This window comes from Nerophis lumbriciformis, linkage group LG31, assembly GCF_033978685.3.
Source record: "Nerophis lumbriciformis linkage group LG31, RoL_Nlum_v2.1, whole genome shotgun sequence".
NCBI classification, from domain to species: Eukaryota; Metazoa; Chordata; class Actinopteri; order Syngnathiformes; family Syngnathidae; genus Nerophis; species Nerophis lumbriciformis.
The window spans coordinates 7,672,501-7,690,000 of record NC_084578.2 but is presented as its reverse complement, the minus strand read 5'-3'; the positions used below and the strand labels follow the sequence as shown (position 1 = coordinate 7,690,000).

General features: G+C 36.4%; 1 protein-coding gene across 1 annotated transcript in view; it reads right to left on the bottom strand.

Moving 5' to 3' along the window:
- Window positions 1–167, bottom strand: part of LOC133574232 (C-X-C chemokine receptor type 4-like) — a 1,563-nt gene extending 1,396 nt beyond the window's left edge. The window contains exons 1-2 of the mRNA XM_061926330.1: window positions 93–167; window positions 1–12 (exon numbers count right to left, since the gene is read on the bottom strand). The exon at window positions 1–12 is cut by the window's left edge and continues 1,396 nt beyond it. Of these exons, the coding sequence (XP_061782314.1) occupies window positions 1–6 (6 nt within the window). The 5' untranslated portion in view covers window positions 7–12; window positions 93–167. The remainder of the gene's footprint in view (window positions 13–92) is intronic.
- Window positions 168–17,500: the final 17,333 nt, after the last annotated feature.

The following is a 17,500-nucleotide window of genomic DNA, read 5'->3' as shown; positions in this document are numbered from 1 at the left end:
GTCCATGGCGATCTGAGAAAGGAGACAACACATGATTAGTGTCAAATGATAGACTATGACAGGAAAGAGCACGTATATGGCTGACAACTCACCTTCCAGCGAGGGACAGAAGGCAAGTGAGAGGCTCAAACTGGGAGGTGTGCATCTGCAGAGCGTGTGGTGAGACGTCCCTCCCAGCACCACAATAAATGCAGCAGGTCTCCCTGTGACCCCTCCCCCGCCCCCCAGGGGTGGGTTGGAGGAGGAGGGACTCCCTGTTCTAAAAGCGGGGGACTTTATAAAGTCAGCTCGACGACTTCTGCTTCAAGAGACAAAAGAGCGGCGCTGAAGCTTTTGACTTCACCAAATGAAATGCAGTTAAAAGGAGCAAAAACATTCAAAGGGGGCGGGGGGGAGGGGGGGGGGGAAATAAGAGTGCTATGGATGTGCAATGGAAGTAGATTTATGCATTAAAGGTGGGCGATACAGTACTTTTTGGTATCGCTCTGATATCAAGAAAAAATAGGGATAATATTGTTTTTTACTTTAGTTGAATTTATTGATTGTGATTATAATCAGAATAAAACAAAGGACAACTTTTTCAGGCAAAACATTTTGTTGATCAACAAAGCTTATTTGCGAACAACTATATATATATATATATATATATATATATATATATATATATATATATATATATATATATATATATATATATATATATATATAAATATATATATATGTATATACACATTGTATATCCATCCATTTTCTACCGCTTGTATATATATATATATATATATATATATATATATATATATATATATATATATATATATATGTATATATATATATATATGTATATGTATATATATATATATATATATATATATATACATCCATCCATTTTCTACCGCTTATTCCCTTTGGGGTCGCGGGGGGTGCTGGAGCCTATCTCAGCTACAATCGATATATATATATATATATATATATATATGTATGCATCATCATCCATCTATCCCTACATCGAAATGTATTTATTTATATACAAATATATATAAATAAATATATATATAGATATATATACATAAATATATACATATACATTGTTTATACATATACATATATATATATATATATATATATATATATATATATATATATATATATATATATATATATATATGTATGCATCATCATCCATCTATCCCTCTATCTATATAGATATATCTAAATATAGCATATATATATATATATATATATATATATATATATATATATATATATATATATATATATTCACACATATATATGTATCCATCATCATCCATCTATCCCTCCATCCATCCATATACATACACACACAGATATATATATATATATATATATATATATATATATATATATATATATATATATATATATATATATATATATATATATATATATATATATATATATGATACATCATAACAACATGTTTTAAAAAACGTGTTTTTTAAAAAGTTGTTAAACTCAAGTTGAATAGAAAAATACCGTATTTTCCGCACCATAAGGCGCCCTGGGTTATAAGCCGCGCCTTCAATGAACGGCATATTTCAAAACTTTGTCCACCTATAAGCCGCCCCGTGTTGTAAGCCGCATCTAACTGCGCTAAAGGAATGTCAAAAAAACAGTCAGATAGGTCAGTCAAACTTTAATAATATATTAAAAACCAGCGTGATGTGGGCGCGCATGGAATCGTATATCAACATGGACGGAGCTGCGTGAAAAAAGCCACCCGGCCTCTTCGCGTAAACTTAAACTTACCTTAACCACTCGCTCATCTTTTCTTCATCCATCCCTTCGAGTTAGCTTTTATGATGACGCCGGCTGGAAAGGTCTCTTTTGGCAAGGTCTTCCTTTTGAATATCACCATGGGTGGAAGTTTCTGGCCATTAGCATGGCAAGCTAGAACCACAGTGAAGGATGACTTCTCATTCCCTGTGGTGCGAATATTCACCGTACGTGCTCCCGTTGTATCCACAGTGCGGTTCACAGGAATATCAGTTGCTGTGAAATAGTAATCCGTGTGCGGATGGAGAGATTGCGTCTTTTCATGAACCGGATCCCTGTCGCTTTGTAGGAGCCATTTTGTGGTCTTTACAGATGTAAACACACAAAGGAAATGATAATATCCGCACGCTTTTTCTTCTTCTACGCGGGCGGGTGGTTGCTTACAGTAGAAGAAGAAGCGCTTCCTGTTCTATGGGGGCGGGTGCTTACCTTGGCGGTTGCTTGCGTAGAAGAAGAAGCGCTTCCTGTTCTACCGGGAAAAAAGATGGCGGCTGTTTACCGAAGTTGCGAGACCGAAACTTTATTAAAATGAATCTTAATATTTATCCATATATAAAGCGCACCGGGTTATAAGGCGCACTGTCAGCTTTTGAGAAAATTTGTGGTTTTTAGGTGCGCCTTATAGTGCGGAAAATACGGTAATTCAAAAGATTCAGTGATATGAAAATAAATATCAATATGAAATAGAGAAAGGAACACTGTCAAAATAATCACAGCAAAAACATCAGCATTACAGGACAGAGGCTGTGCAAAAAAAACACTTGCTTATACTTGAAGTAATGTTGATGTTCAGAATTCCAGGGTCTTTGAATGCATCTCGCTTGTCGTGACTGTGACCGGTGCATGATGAGGAAGTGTTGTGTTGTTGTTGCTGTGGCGAGCGCTACAGAAAAATGTGTGTGTGGTGACAAAACCGAGAACTGTTGTTGACCTTTTTTTAGTATAGGACATGATGGATTAAGCCCACAACAAATAAGGTAAAAAGCATGCAAACAAAAGGGAAACATCAAAGAACGGAAAAGACATAAACGACATTAAAAGAGCACAGAGCTGATATTACAAGCTGCCACTTGAGCGGTGCCATTTCAACATACAGCTACAAATGTAAAACAATGAAAAAAACTAAAAAATTAGCAAAAATTAGCAAAAAGCTCAGCAAGTGCCATCCTTATCCCTCATAGCGCTCATATTCAGGTCTTGCATTTCCATGGAGAAATCTCTGTGTATTGTGTAGGATCAAGTAGAACTCCTTCACATTGCTCAAGTACTCTTAAAGGGGAACTGCAGTTTTTCTTTCCACAATGTGCCTGTTATTTACATTCTCCATGTAAGAAAGAAAACATATGTTTTTCTTTTTTTTTAATACATTCTAAATCATAAATTAAAGTTAACAAAAATCAGCCAACAATGGAGTCAATAGGAGTTCTCTATTAAAAAACATCCAAAACCCGCCAACAATACTCCATTTACATCTCGTGACCTGAATATTAACCAAATATTAGCAATATTGTTATGATAAGCGCTAGCGCCATAATCACAGAGAGCTGACTAGCTTATGCTGCTATGTTAACATATTGAGCTGCTGCATCGCCTCTAAGCTGGTGAAAGTTAATTCTAGATGATAAATCCTTCCTTTCACCTGGATAGTAGAAGGTTGTGGACATAAACCGAGAAGCGAGTCAATTTTGACATCCAACTTAGACCCGGAGATGGCGAGAAAAAAACCAAGAGATGCTTGTTTGCGGCATTTAAAAAAACAATTATTCAACTAAACACGAAGATATAAACTTCTCATCAGTCTTTATCCCAATGAGAGCAGACATCGTACAGTAAGTGATTGTTTTATTATGCCCCGAGTTTGTATATCTTGTTTAGCACTTAGCAGTATTGCTACATGAAGCTTAGTGTTTCACTAAAGCGCCGTCTGTTTAGCACACAGCTTCTAAAACGTGTAGATCATCCTCCTTATACTCAGGCTCAAAAATAATAAAGTTATGGATAGTAATTTCTCCCAAAGTAGTCTTTGTTGTCTCTCGTGAAGTCTGCCATGATTAATAGTGTTGTTTTTGTTGAAGGTAAAAGAAAACGTTGTGATGCGTCTGTGAAATTAGTGTGCCGCCGTATGCTTAAAATTTGCAAAATATGGATATATTACATGTTATTATGAATGTAACGGATACTACATTACATATACACTTACAGCGTGTATATAAAACGTTGATGTATGTTTTTTTAGAGAGCTTTATAGCTGGACTAGAGCGACTCACATTACCTCCACTGTTAGCTAACATTTGCTATCTTAGAGCTAGTGAGCTGCTGCATCGCCTCTGAGCCGGTGAAAGTTAATTCTAGATTATAGATCATGTCTCTCACCTGGATAGTAGAAGGTTGTGGGCATAAACCGAGAAGTTGGTCAACTTTGACATCCAACTTACGGGGAGAAAATCATGAAAAGACCTTAAAAACAAAGATTTCTTCATCTAAACAGGACATCGCAGTGAGAGCAGACATTGTCCAGTGAGTGATTGTTTTATGATGTTGATAATTTGTATATCTTGTTTAGTACTTAGCAATACTGATATATGGTGCGTAGTGTTTCACTATAGCTGCATTTGTTTTGCACAACGCTTCTAAAACTTGTAGATCATCCTCCTTATATTCAGGCTCAAAAATATAAAGTTCTGGATCATTATTTGTCCAAAAGTAGTCTTTGTTGTCTCTCATGAAGTCTGCCATGATTAGTAATGTTGTTGTTGTTGAAGGGAAATTAATGTGCCGCCGTATGCTTTTTTTAAATGAGCAAAATATGTAAATATCACATGTTATTATGAATGTAACAGATACTACATTACATATACACTTACAGCGTGTATATAAAACATAGTTTTTTTTAGAGAGCTTTATAACTGTACTAGAGACACTCATATTACCTCCTAGCTATACTGATACATGATGCTTAGTGTTTCACTATAGCTGCATTTGTTTTGCACAAAGCTTCTAAAACTTGTAGATCATCCTCCTTATATTCAGGCTCAAAAATATAAAGTTCTGGATCATCATTTGTCCGAAATAAGTCTTTGTTGTCTCTCATGAAGTCTGCCATGATTAGTAATGTTGTTGTTGTTGTTGAAGGGAAATTAATGTGCCGCCGTATGCTTTTTTTAAATGAGCAAAATATGTAAATATCACATGTTATTATGAATGTAACGGATACTACATTACATATACACTTACAGCGTGTATATAAAATGTTGCTGTTTTTTTTAGAGAGCTTTATAACTGTACTAGAGCCACTCACATTACCTCCTAACTATACTGATACATGATGCTTAGTGTTTCACTATAGCTGCATTTGTTTTGCACAAAGCTTCTAAAACTTGTAGATCATCCTCCTTATATTCAGGCTCAAAAATATAAAGTTCTGGATCATCATTTGTCCGAAAGTAGTCTTTGTTGTCTCTCATGAAGTCTGCCATGATTAGTAATGTTGTTGTTGTTGAAGGGAAATTAATGTGCCGCCGTATGCTTTTTTTAAATGAGCAAAATATGTAAATATGACATGTTATTATGAATGTAACGGATACTACATTACATATACACTTACAGCCTGTATATAAAACATTGATTTTTTTTAGAGAGCTTTATAACTGTACTAGAGCCACTCATATTACCTCCTAGCTATACTGATACATGATGCTTAGTGTTTCACAACAGCTGCATTTGTTTTGCACAAAGCTTCTAAAACTTGTAGATCATCCTCCTTATATTCAGGCTCAAAAATATAAAGTTCTGGATCATCATTTGTCCGAAAGTAGTCTTTGTTGTCTCTCATGAAGTCTGCCATGATTAGTAATAATGTTGTTGAAGGGAAATTAATGTGCCGCCGTATGCTTTTTTTTAAATGAGCAAAATATGTAAATATCACATGTTATTATGAATGTAACGGATACTACATTACATATACACTTACAGCGTGTATATAAAACATTGATTTTTTTTTTAGAGAGCTTTATAACTGTACTAGAGCGACTCATATTACCTCCTAGCTATACTGATACATGATTCTTAGTGTTTCACTATAGCTGCATTTGTTATGCACAAAGCTTCTAAAACTTGTAGATCATCCTCCTTATATTCAGGCTCAAAAATATAAAGTTCTGGATCATCATTTGTCCGAAAGTAGTCTTTGTTGTCTCTCATGAAGTCTGCCATGATTAGTAATGTTGTTGTTGTTGAAGGGAAATTAATGTGCCGCCGTATGCTTTTTTTAAATGAGCAAAATATCTAAATATCACATGTTATTATGAATGTAACGGATACTACATTACATATACACTTACAGCGTGTATATAAAACATTGATTTTTTTTTAGAGAGCTTTATAACTGTACTAGAGCCACTCACATTACCTCCTAGCTATACTGATACATGATGCTTAGTGTTTCACTATAGCTGCATTTGTTTTGCACAAAGCTTCTAAGACTTGTAGATCATCCTCCTTATATTCAGGCTCAAAAATATAAAGTTCTGGATCATCATTTGTCTGAAAGTAGTCTTTGTTGTTTCTCATGAAGTCTGCCATGATTAGTAATGTTGTTGTTGTTGAAGGGAAATTAATGTGCCGCCGTATGCTTTTTTTAAATGAGCAAAATATGTAAATATCACATGTTATTATGAATGTAACGGATACTACATTACATATACACTTACAGCGTGTATATAAAACATTTATTTTTTTTAGAGAGCTTTATAACTGTACTAGAGCCACTCATATTACCTCCTACTATACTGATACATGATGCTTAGTGTTTCACTATAGCTGCATTTGTTTTGCACAAAGCTTCTAAAACTTGTAGATCATCCTCCTTATATTCAGGCTCAAAAATATAAAATTCTGGATCATCATTTGTCCGAAAGTAGTCTTTGTTGTCTCTCATGAAGTCTGCCATGATTAGTAATGTTGTTGTTATTGAAGGGAAATTAATGTGCCGCCGTATGCTTTTTTTAAATGAGCAAAATATGTAAAAATCACATGTTATTATGAATGTAACAGATACTACATTACATATACACTTACAGCGTGTATATAAAACGTTGATTTTTTTTTAGAGAGCTTTATAACTGTACTAGAGCCACTCACATTACCTCCTAGCTATACTGATACATGATGCTTAGTGTTTCACTATAGCTGCATTTGTTTTGCACAAAGTTTCTAAAACTTGTAGATCATCCTCCTTATATTCAGGCTCAAAAATATAAAGTTCTGGATCATCATTTGTCCGAAAGTAGTCTTTGTTGTCTCTCATGAAGTCTGCCATGATTAGCAATGTTGTTATTGTTGAAGGGAAATTAATGTGCCGCCGTATGCTTTTTTTAAATGAGCAAAATATGTAAATATCACATGTTATTATGAATGTAACGGATACTACATTACATATACACTTACAGCGTGTATATAAAACGTTGATTTTTTTTTAGAGAGCTTTATAACTGTACTAGAGCCACTCACATTACCTCCTAGCTATACTGATACATGATGCTTAGTGTTTCACTATAGCTGCATTTGTTTTGCACAAAGTTTCTAAAACTTGTAGATCATCCTCCTTACATTCAGGCTCAAAAATATAAAGTTCTGGATCATCATTTGTCCGAAAGTAGTCTTTGTTGTCTCTCATGAAGTCTGCCATGATTAGCAATGTTGTTATTGTTGAAGGGAAATTAATGTGCCGCCGTATGCTTTTTTTAAATGAGAAAAATATGTAAATATCACATGTTATTATGAATGTAACGGATACTACATTACATATACACTTACAGCGTGTATATAAAATGTTGCTGTTTTTTTTAGAGAGCTTTATAACTGTACTAGAGCCACTCACATTACCTCCTAACTATACTGATACATGATGCTTAGTGTTTCACAATAGCTGCATTTGTTTTGCACAAAGCTTCTAAAACTTGTAGATCATCCTCCTTATATTCAGGCTCAAAAATATAAAGTTCTGGATCATCATTTGTCCGAAAGTAGTCTTTGTTGTCTCTCATGAAGTCTGCCATGATTAGTAATGTTGTTGTTGTTGAAGGGAAATTAATGTGCCGCCGTATGCTTTTTTTAAATGAGCAAAATATGTAAATATCACATGTTATTATGAATGTAACGGATACTACATTACACAAATAATTTGTCTCAAAGTAGTCTTTGTTGTCTCTCATGAAGTCCGCCATGTTAGTAGGTTTTTTTTTAAGGAAAAGCAAAATTAATACGCCGCCGTATGCTTAAAATGAGCACAAAATGTAAATATCACATGCTATTATGAATGTAACGGATACTACATTACAAAAATAATTTGTCTCAAAGTAGTCTTTGTTGTCTCTCATGAAGTCCGCCATGATTAGTAGGTGTTTTTTTTAAAGAAAAAGCAAAATTAATACGCCGCCATATGCTTAAAATGAGCACAAAATGTAAATATCACATGTTATTACGAATGTAACGGATACTACATTACAAAAATAATTTGTCTCAAAGTAGTCTTTTGTTGTCTCTCATGAAGTCCGCCATGATTAGTAGGTTTTTTTTAAAGGAAAAGCAAAATTAATACGCTGCCGTATGCTTAAAATGAGCACGAAATGTAAATATCACATGTTATTATGAATGTAACGGATACTACATTACAAAAATAATTTGTCTCAAAGTAGTCTTTGTTGTCTCTCATGAAGTCCGCCATGATTAGTAGTTTTTTTTTTAAAGGAAAAGCAAAATTAATACGCCGCCATATGCTTAAAATGAGCACAAAATGTAAATATCACATGTTATTATGAATGTAACGGATACTACATTACAAAAATAATTTGTCTCAAAGTAGTCTTTGTTGTCTCTCATGAAGTCCGCCATGATTAGTAGGTTATTTTTTTTAAAGAAAAAGCAAAATTAATACGCCGCCATATGCTTAAAATGAGCACAAAATGTAAATATCACATGTTATTACGAATGTAACGGATACTACATTACAAAAATAATTTGTCTCAAAGTAGTCTTTGTTGTCTCTCATGAAGTCCGCCATGATTAGTAGTTTTTTTTTTTAAAGGAAAAGCAAAATTAATACGCCGCCGTATGCTTAAAATGAGCACAAAATGTAAATATCACATGTTATTACGAATGTAACGGATACTACATTACATGTATATTTACAGTGTGTAAGGGTAAAAACACTGTTCTTGTCTTACATAAGGATTGTGAATGATGTACAAAAATAAAAAAAAATAAAAAAAGGTGCAGTTCCCCTCCAAGGCTACACTTGTAATTGCTAAATAACCGCCAGAGGATGTGCAAAGTACCTTACAAGCTGTAATGAGGGATTTCAATCAAAGAGCGAGGAGCCTTGAGGGGATCGCGCTCTTACTCTTGCAAGACTTTGCCAATCCTGTGACGACTGGCCACACCAGAGCGGGCGTCTGAAACCCAATCTGCACAATGAGACATGCGAAAGTCTTTGAAACATGAGAGTGGTGATGGAGTTTGCAAACTGATGTGCGTCATTGATTTTGTTGCTTGTTAGCTGGGATTTAAAGAGCGGCGGGATTGATGTGAGATGCAGAATCTATTTTTAAGGTTTCCAAAAATCCACAAAGAAGTAGCGATTGGACATGACGGTTTGATTAAAAGCAATTTTCTTTCAATTTTGTACAAACCCAAAACCAGTTAAATTGGCACGTTGTGTAAATGGTAAATAAAAACAGAATAAAATGATTTGCAAATCCTTTTCAACTTATATTCAATTGAATAGACTGCAAAGACAAGATATTTAAAGTTCCAACTGGAAAACTTTGTTATTTTTGCAATTATGAGCTCATTTGGAATTTGATGCCTGCAACATGTTTTGAAAAAGCTGGCACCAGTGGCAAAAAAGACTGAGAAAGATGAGGAATGCTCGTCAAAACCCTTATTTGGAACATTTCACAGGTGAACAGGCTAATTGGGAACAGGTGGGTGCCATGATTGGGTATAAAAGCAGCTTCCATGAAATGCTCAGTCGTTCACAAACGAGGACGGGGCGAGGGTCACCACTTTGTCAACAAATGCCTGAGCAAATTGTTTAAGAACAACATTTCTCAACCAGCTATTGCAAGGAATTTCGGGATTTCACCATCTACGGTCCGTAATATCATCAAAAAGTTCAGAGAATCTGGAGAAATCACTGCACGTAAGCGATGATATTACGGACCTTCGATCCCTCAGGTGGTACTGCATCAAAAAGCGACATCAGTGTGTAAAGGATATCACCACATGAGCTCAGGAACACTTCAGAAAACCACTGTCAGTAACTACAGTTCGTCACTACATCTGTAAGTGTGAGTTTAAACTCTAATATGCAAAACAAAATCCATTTATCAACAACACCCAGAAACGCCGCCGGCTTCTCTGGGCCGCGAGCTCATCTAAGATGGACTGATGCAAAGTGGAAAAGTGTCCTGTGGTCCGACGAGTCCACAATGCGTGAGCAAATTGTTTAAGAACTTTAACAACATTTCTCAACCAGCTATTGCAAGGAATTTCGGGATTTCACCATCTATGGTCCGTAATATCATCAAAAAGTTCAGAGAATCTGGAGAAATCACTGCGCGTAAGCGATGATATTACGGACCTTGGATCCCTCAGGCGGTACTGCATCAAAAAGCGACATCAGTGTGTAAAGGATATCACCACATGGGCTCAGGAACACTTCAGAAAACCACTGTCAGTAACTACAGTTGGTCGCTACATCTGCAAGATCGAGTTAAAACTCTACTATGCAAAGCGAAAGCCATTTATCAACAACACCCAGAAACGCCGCCGGCTTCGCTGGGCCCCGAGCTCATCTAAGATGGACTGATGCAAAGTGGAAAAGTGTTCTGTGGTCTGACGAGTCCACAATGCGTGAGCAAATTGTTTAAGACCTTTAACAACATTTATCAACCAGCTATTGCAAGGAATTTCGGGATTTCACTATCTAAGGTCTGTAATATCATCAAAAGTTTCATAAAATCTGGAGAAATCACTGCACGTAAGCGATGATATTACATACCTTGGATCCCTCAGGTGGTACTGCATCAAAAAGCGACATCAGTGTGTAAAGGATATCACCACATGGGCACAGGAACACTTCAGATAACCACTGTTAGTAACTACAGTTGGTCGCTACATCTGCAAGTGCGAGTTAAAACTCTACTCTGCAAAGCGAAAGCCATTTATCAACAACACCCAGAAATGCCGCCGGCTTCGCTGGGCCCCGAGCTCATCTAAGATGGACTGATGCAAAGTGGAAAAGTGTTCTGTGGTCTGACGAGTCCACAATGCGTGAGCAAATTGTTTAAGAACAACATTTCTCAACCAGCTATTGCAAGGAATTTCGGGATTTCACCTTCTACGGTCCGTAATATCATCAAAAAGTTCAGAGAATCTGGAGAAATCACTGCACGTAAGCCATGATATTACACACCTTGGATCCCTCAGGCGGTACTGCATCAAAAAGCGACATCAGTGTGTAAAGGATATCACCACATGGGCACAGGAACATTTCAGAAAACCACTGTCAGTAACTACAGTTGGTCGCTACATCTGTAAGTGTGAGTTTAAACTCTAATATACAAAACAAAATCCATTTATCAACAACACCCAGAAACGCCGCCGGCTTCGCTGGGCCCCGAGCTCATCTCAGATGGGCTGATGCAAAGTGGAAAAGTGTCCTGTGGTCTGACGAGTCCACAATGCGTGAGCAAATTGTTTAAGAACTTTGACAACATTTCTCAACCAGCTATTGCAAGGAATTTCGGGATTTCACCTTCTACGGTCCGTAATATCATCAAAAAGTTCAGAGAATCTGGAGAAATCACTGCACGTAAGCCATGATATTACACACCTTGGATCCCTCAGGCGGTACTGCATCAAAAAGCGACATCAGTGTGTAAAGGATATCACCACATGGGCACAGGAACATTTCAGAAAACCACTGTCAGTAACTACAGTTGGTCGCTACATCTGTAAGTGTGAGTTTAAACTCTAATATACAAAACAAAATCCATTTATCAACAACACCCAGAAACGCCGCCGGCTTCGCTGGGCCCCGAGCTCATCTCAGATGGGCTGATGCAAAGTGGAAAAGTGTCCTGTGGTCTGACGAGTCCACAATGCGTGAGCAAATTGTTTAAGAACTTTGACAACATTTCTCAACCAGCTATTGCAAGGAATTTCGGGATTTCACCATCTACGGTCAGTAATATCATCAAAAAGTTCAGAGAATCTGGAGAAATCACTGCGCGTAAGCGATGATATTACACACCTTGGATCCCTCAGGCGGTACTGCATCAAAAAGCGACATCAGTGTGTAAAGGATATCACCACATGGGCACAGGAACACTTCAGAAAACCACTGTCAGTAACTACAGTCGGTCGCTACATCTGCAAGTGCGAGTTAAAACTCTACTATGCAAAGCGAAAGCCATTTATCAACAACACCCAGAAACGCCGCCGGCTTCGCTGGGTCCCGAGCTCATCTAAGATGGACTGATGCAAAGTGGAAAAGTATTCTGTGGTTTGACGAGTCCACATTTCAAATTGTTTTTTGGAAACTGTGGACGTCGTGACCAAAGAGGAAAAAAAACATCCGGATTGTTCTAGGCGCAAAGTTGAAAAGCCAGCATGTGTGATGGTATGGGGGTGTATTAGTGCCCAAGACATGGGTAACTTACACATCTGTGAAGGCACCATTAATGCTGAAAGGTACATACAGGTTTTGGAGCAACATATGTTGCCATCCAAGCAACTTTATCATGGACACCCCTGCTTATTTCAGCGAGACGATGCCAAGCCACGTGTTACAACAGCATAGCTTGGTAGTAAAAGAGTGCGGGTACTAGACTGGCCTGCCTGTAGTCCAGACCTCTCTTCAAAAATGTGTCTCCTCAGTTCCCAAACGTTTACTGAGTGTTGTTAAAAGGAAAGGCCATGTAACACAGTGGTAAAAAATGCCCCGGTGACAACTTTTTTTGTTGCCATTAAATTCTAAGTTAATGATTATTTGTAAAAAAAAAAACAAACATGAAATATCTTGTCTTTGCAGTCAATTGAATATAAGTTGAAAAGGATTTGCAAATCATTGTATTCTGTTTTTATTTACCATTTACACAACGTCCGGGCTAATATTGAATTACACTTCATGTTCCTCCTACTTTGTTAAAAAAAAGAGACATAATTTACAGCTGTGTTTCAAAATAGCAGCAGTGATGTGTAACGCAACACTGGGAAGGAAGCCGTTGCACAAGGCTGCAGTCGTGCGTGAAAATAATAACAACTCAAACTAAGTCAGCAAGGCAGACTTCTGCTGGAACATCCCTGACTGCTGTGTTGTTGTTGTGTGGATTTTTTTAAGTATTTCTGTTCGCCTTCTTACTTACTCAGTGGACTAGTGGTTAGAGTGTCCGCCCTGAGATGGGTAGGTTGTGAGTTCAAACCCCGGCCGAGTCATACCAAAGACTATAAAAATGGGAGCCATTACCTCCACCGAAACTGTGGCATGAAACAACTAGCATTAACTATGGCATAGAACAAACACGAAACTGCGGCATGAAACAACTAGCATTAACTATGGCATAGAACAAACACGAAACTGTGGCATTAAACAACTAGCATTAACTATGGCATAGAACAAACACGAAACTGTGGCATGAAACCAATAGCATTAACTATGGCATAGAACAAACACCAAACTGTGGCATGAAACAACTAGCATTTACTATGGCATAGGACAAACACCAAACTGTGGAATGAAACAAATAGCATTAACTATGGCATAAAACAAACACGAAATTGTGGCATGAAAAAAAGTAGTATTAACTATGGCATAGAACAAACACGAAAATGTGGCATGAAACAAACACGAAACTGTGGCATGAAACAACTAGCATTAACTATGGCATAGAACAAACACAAAACTGTGGCATGAAACAACTAGCATTAACTATGGCATAGAACAAACACAAAACTGTGGCATGAAACAACTAGCATTAACTATGGCATAGAACAAACACGAAACTGAGGCATGAAACAACTAGCATTAACTATGGCATAGAACAAACACGAAACTGTGGCTTGAAACAACTGGCATTAACTATGGCATAGAACAAACGCGAAACTGAGGCATGAAACTAATACGAAACTGTGGCATGAAACAACTAAGACTTACGTAGTCCAGGCATGAGGCAAACAACTAATGACGCCAGTCCTCTGGTTAGAAGCAGGTGCGCGTCCCGAACACCAGCGGCAGGTGAAAATCATAAGTAGCCATGGCAACTAAAACAAAGGTGTCAAAAAGGAACTAAAAGAGTACAAATCTAACAGTACATAACAAAAACATGATCCGGACCACGGATCATGACACTTGGAAGTAAACGAATGTCTCTCATATTAGCATGCTAACATTCTATGCTAGCTGTTCAGCTAGTTTTGTATGTTTACACCTAAAAATAGTGCATTTTAATACTTTGCGCTATTTTAGAAAGTACGCTAACTTGTCCTATGTCATCATGTTCGCGTTAGCATGCTAATGTTTCATGCTGAGTTTTTAACTAATTTTGTTTGTTTGCACCTAAATATCATGGATTTTGATACTAGTAGCCATCTTGGAAGTACGCTAACGTCTCTTATGCTAGCATGCTAAACTTTTATGCTAGCTGTTCAGCTTGTTTTATATGTTTACACCTAAAAATAGTGCATTTTAATATTTGGCGCTTTCTTAGAAGTACTCTAACTTGTCGTATATCATCATGCTAATGTTCTATGCTAGTTTTTTTTACCTAAATTTATATGTTTAAACCGAAAAAATAATGGATTTTGATACTTGGCGCCATATTGGAATTATGCTAACGCCTCTTATATAAGCATGCTAACGTTAACATGCAACGTTTTCGCTAATTGTATATGTTTATACCTAAAAATGACAGATTTTGAAACTTGGCGCCATCTTGGAATTATGCTAATGCCTCTTATATTAGCATGCCAGCGTTAGTATGCTAATTTTATATGTTTAAACCTAAAAATCATATATTTTGATACTTGGCGACATCTTGGCTATCCCTCATATTAGCATGCTAACATTCTATGCTAGCTCTTTAGCTAATATTGTATGTTTCCACTTAAAAATAGTGCATTTTAATACTTTGCGCTATTTTAGAAGTGCGCTAACTTGTCCTTTGTCATCATGTTCGCGTTAGCGTGCTAAAGTTTTATGCTAGCTTCTTAGCTAAATTTGTAAATTCAAACCTATCAATCATGGCTTTTGATACTTGGCGCCATCTTGGAAGTATACTAATGTCCCTCATATCAGCATGCTAACATTCCATGCTAGCTCGTCAGCTAATATTTTATGTTTACACCTAAAAATAGTGCATTTTAATACTTTGCGCTATTTTAGAAGTACGCTAACTTGTCCTATGTCATCATGTTCATGTTAGCGTGATAATGTTTTATGCTAGGTTCTTAGCTACATTTGTATATTCAAACCTGTCAATCATAGCTTTTGATACTTGGCGCCGTCTTGGAATTATGCTAACGCCTCTTATATTAGCATGCTAACGTTAACAGGCAATGTTTTCGCTAATTGTATATGTTTATACCTAAAAATGGCAGATTTTGATACTTGGCGCCATCTTAGATGTATGCTAACGTCTCTTACATTAGCATGCTAGCATTAGCATGCTAATTTTGTATGTTTAAACCTAAAAATCATATATTTTGATACTTGGCGACATCTTGGCTGTCCCTCATATTAGCACGCTAACATTCTATGCTAGCTCGTCAGCTAATATTTTATGTTTACACCTAAAAATAGTGCATTTTAATACTTTGCGCTATTTTAGAATTACGCTAACTTGTCCTTTGTCATCATGTTTGCGTTAGCATGCTAATGTTTTATGCTAGCTTCTTAGCTAAATTTGTATATTCAAACCTATCAATCATGGCTTTTGATACTTGGTGCCATCTTGGAATAAGGCTAACACCGCTTATACTAGCATGCTAACGTTAATATGCAACGTTTTCGCGAATTGTATATGTTTATACCTAAAAATGACAGATTTTGATACTTGGCGCCATCTTGGAAGTATACTAATGTCCCTCATATCAGCATGCTAACACTCCATGCTAGCTCGTCAGCTAATATTGTATGTTTACACCTAAAAATAGTGCATTTTAATACTTGGCGCTATCTTAGAAGTACGCTAACTTGTCCTATGTCATCATGTTTATGTTAGCATGCTAATGTTTTATGCTAGCTTCTTAGCTAAATTTGTATATTTAAACCTGTCAATCATGGCTTTTGATACTTGGCGCCATATTGGAATTATGCTAACATCTCTTATATTATTATGCTAACGTTAACATGCAACGTTTTCGCTAATTGTATATGTTTATACCTAAAAATGACAGCTTTTGATACTTGGCGCCATCTTGGAATTATGCTAACGCCTCTTATATTAGCATGCTAACGTTAACATGCAACGTTTTCGCTAATTGTATATGTTTATACCTAAAAATGACAGCTTTTGATACTTGGCGCCATCTTGGAATTATGCTAACGCCTCTTATATTAGCATGCTCATGTTAACATGCAACGTTTTCGCTAATTGTATGTTTAAACCTAAAAATCATATATTTTGATACTTGGCGTCATCTTGGAAGTATGCTAACGTCTCTTACATTAGCATGCTAGCGTAAGCATGCTAATTTTGTATGTTTAAACCTAAAAATCATATATTTTGATACTTGGCGACATCTTGGCTGTCCCTCATATTAGCATGCTAACATTCTATGCTAGCTCTTCAGCTAATATTGTATGTTTCCACCTAAAAATAGTGCATTTTAATACTTTGCGCTATTTTAGAAGTACGCTAACTTGTCCTTTGTCATCATGTTCGCGTTAGCGTGCTAAAGTTTTATGCTAGCTTCTTAGCTAAATTTGTATATTTAAACCTGTCAATCATGGCTTTTGATACTTGGCGCCATATTGGAATTATGCTAACGCCTCTTATATTAGCATGCTAACGTTAACAGGCAACGTTTTCGCTAATTGTATATGTTTATACCTAAAAATGACAGATTTTGATACTTGGCGCCATATTGGAATAATGCTAACACCGCTTATACTAGCATGCTAACGTTAATATGCAACGTTTTCACTAATTGTATATGTTTATACTTAAAAATGACAGATTTTGATACTTGGCACCATCTTGGAATTATGCTAACGCCTCTTATATTAGCATGCTCATGTTAACATGCAACGTTTTCGCTAATTGTATGTTTAAACCTAAAAATCATATATTTTGATACTTGGCGTCATCTTGGAAGTATGCTAACGTCTCTTACATTAGCATGCTAGCGTAAGCATGCTAATTTTGTATGTTTAAACCTAAAAATCATATATTTTGATACTTGGCGACATCTTGGCTGTCCCTCATATTAGCATGCTAACATTCTATGCTAGCTCTTCAGCTAATATTGTATGTTTCCACCTAAAAATAGTGCATTTTAATACTTTGCGCTATTTTAGAAGTACGCTAACTTGTCCTTTGTCATCATGTTCGCGTTAGCGTGCTAAAGTTTTATGCTAGCTTCTTAGCTAAATTTGTATATTTAAACCTGTCAATCATGGCTT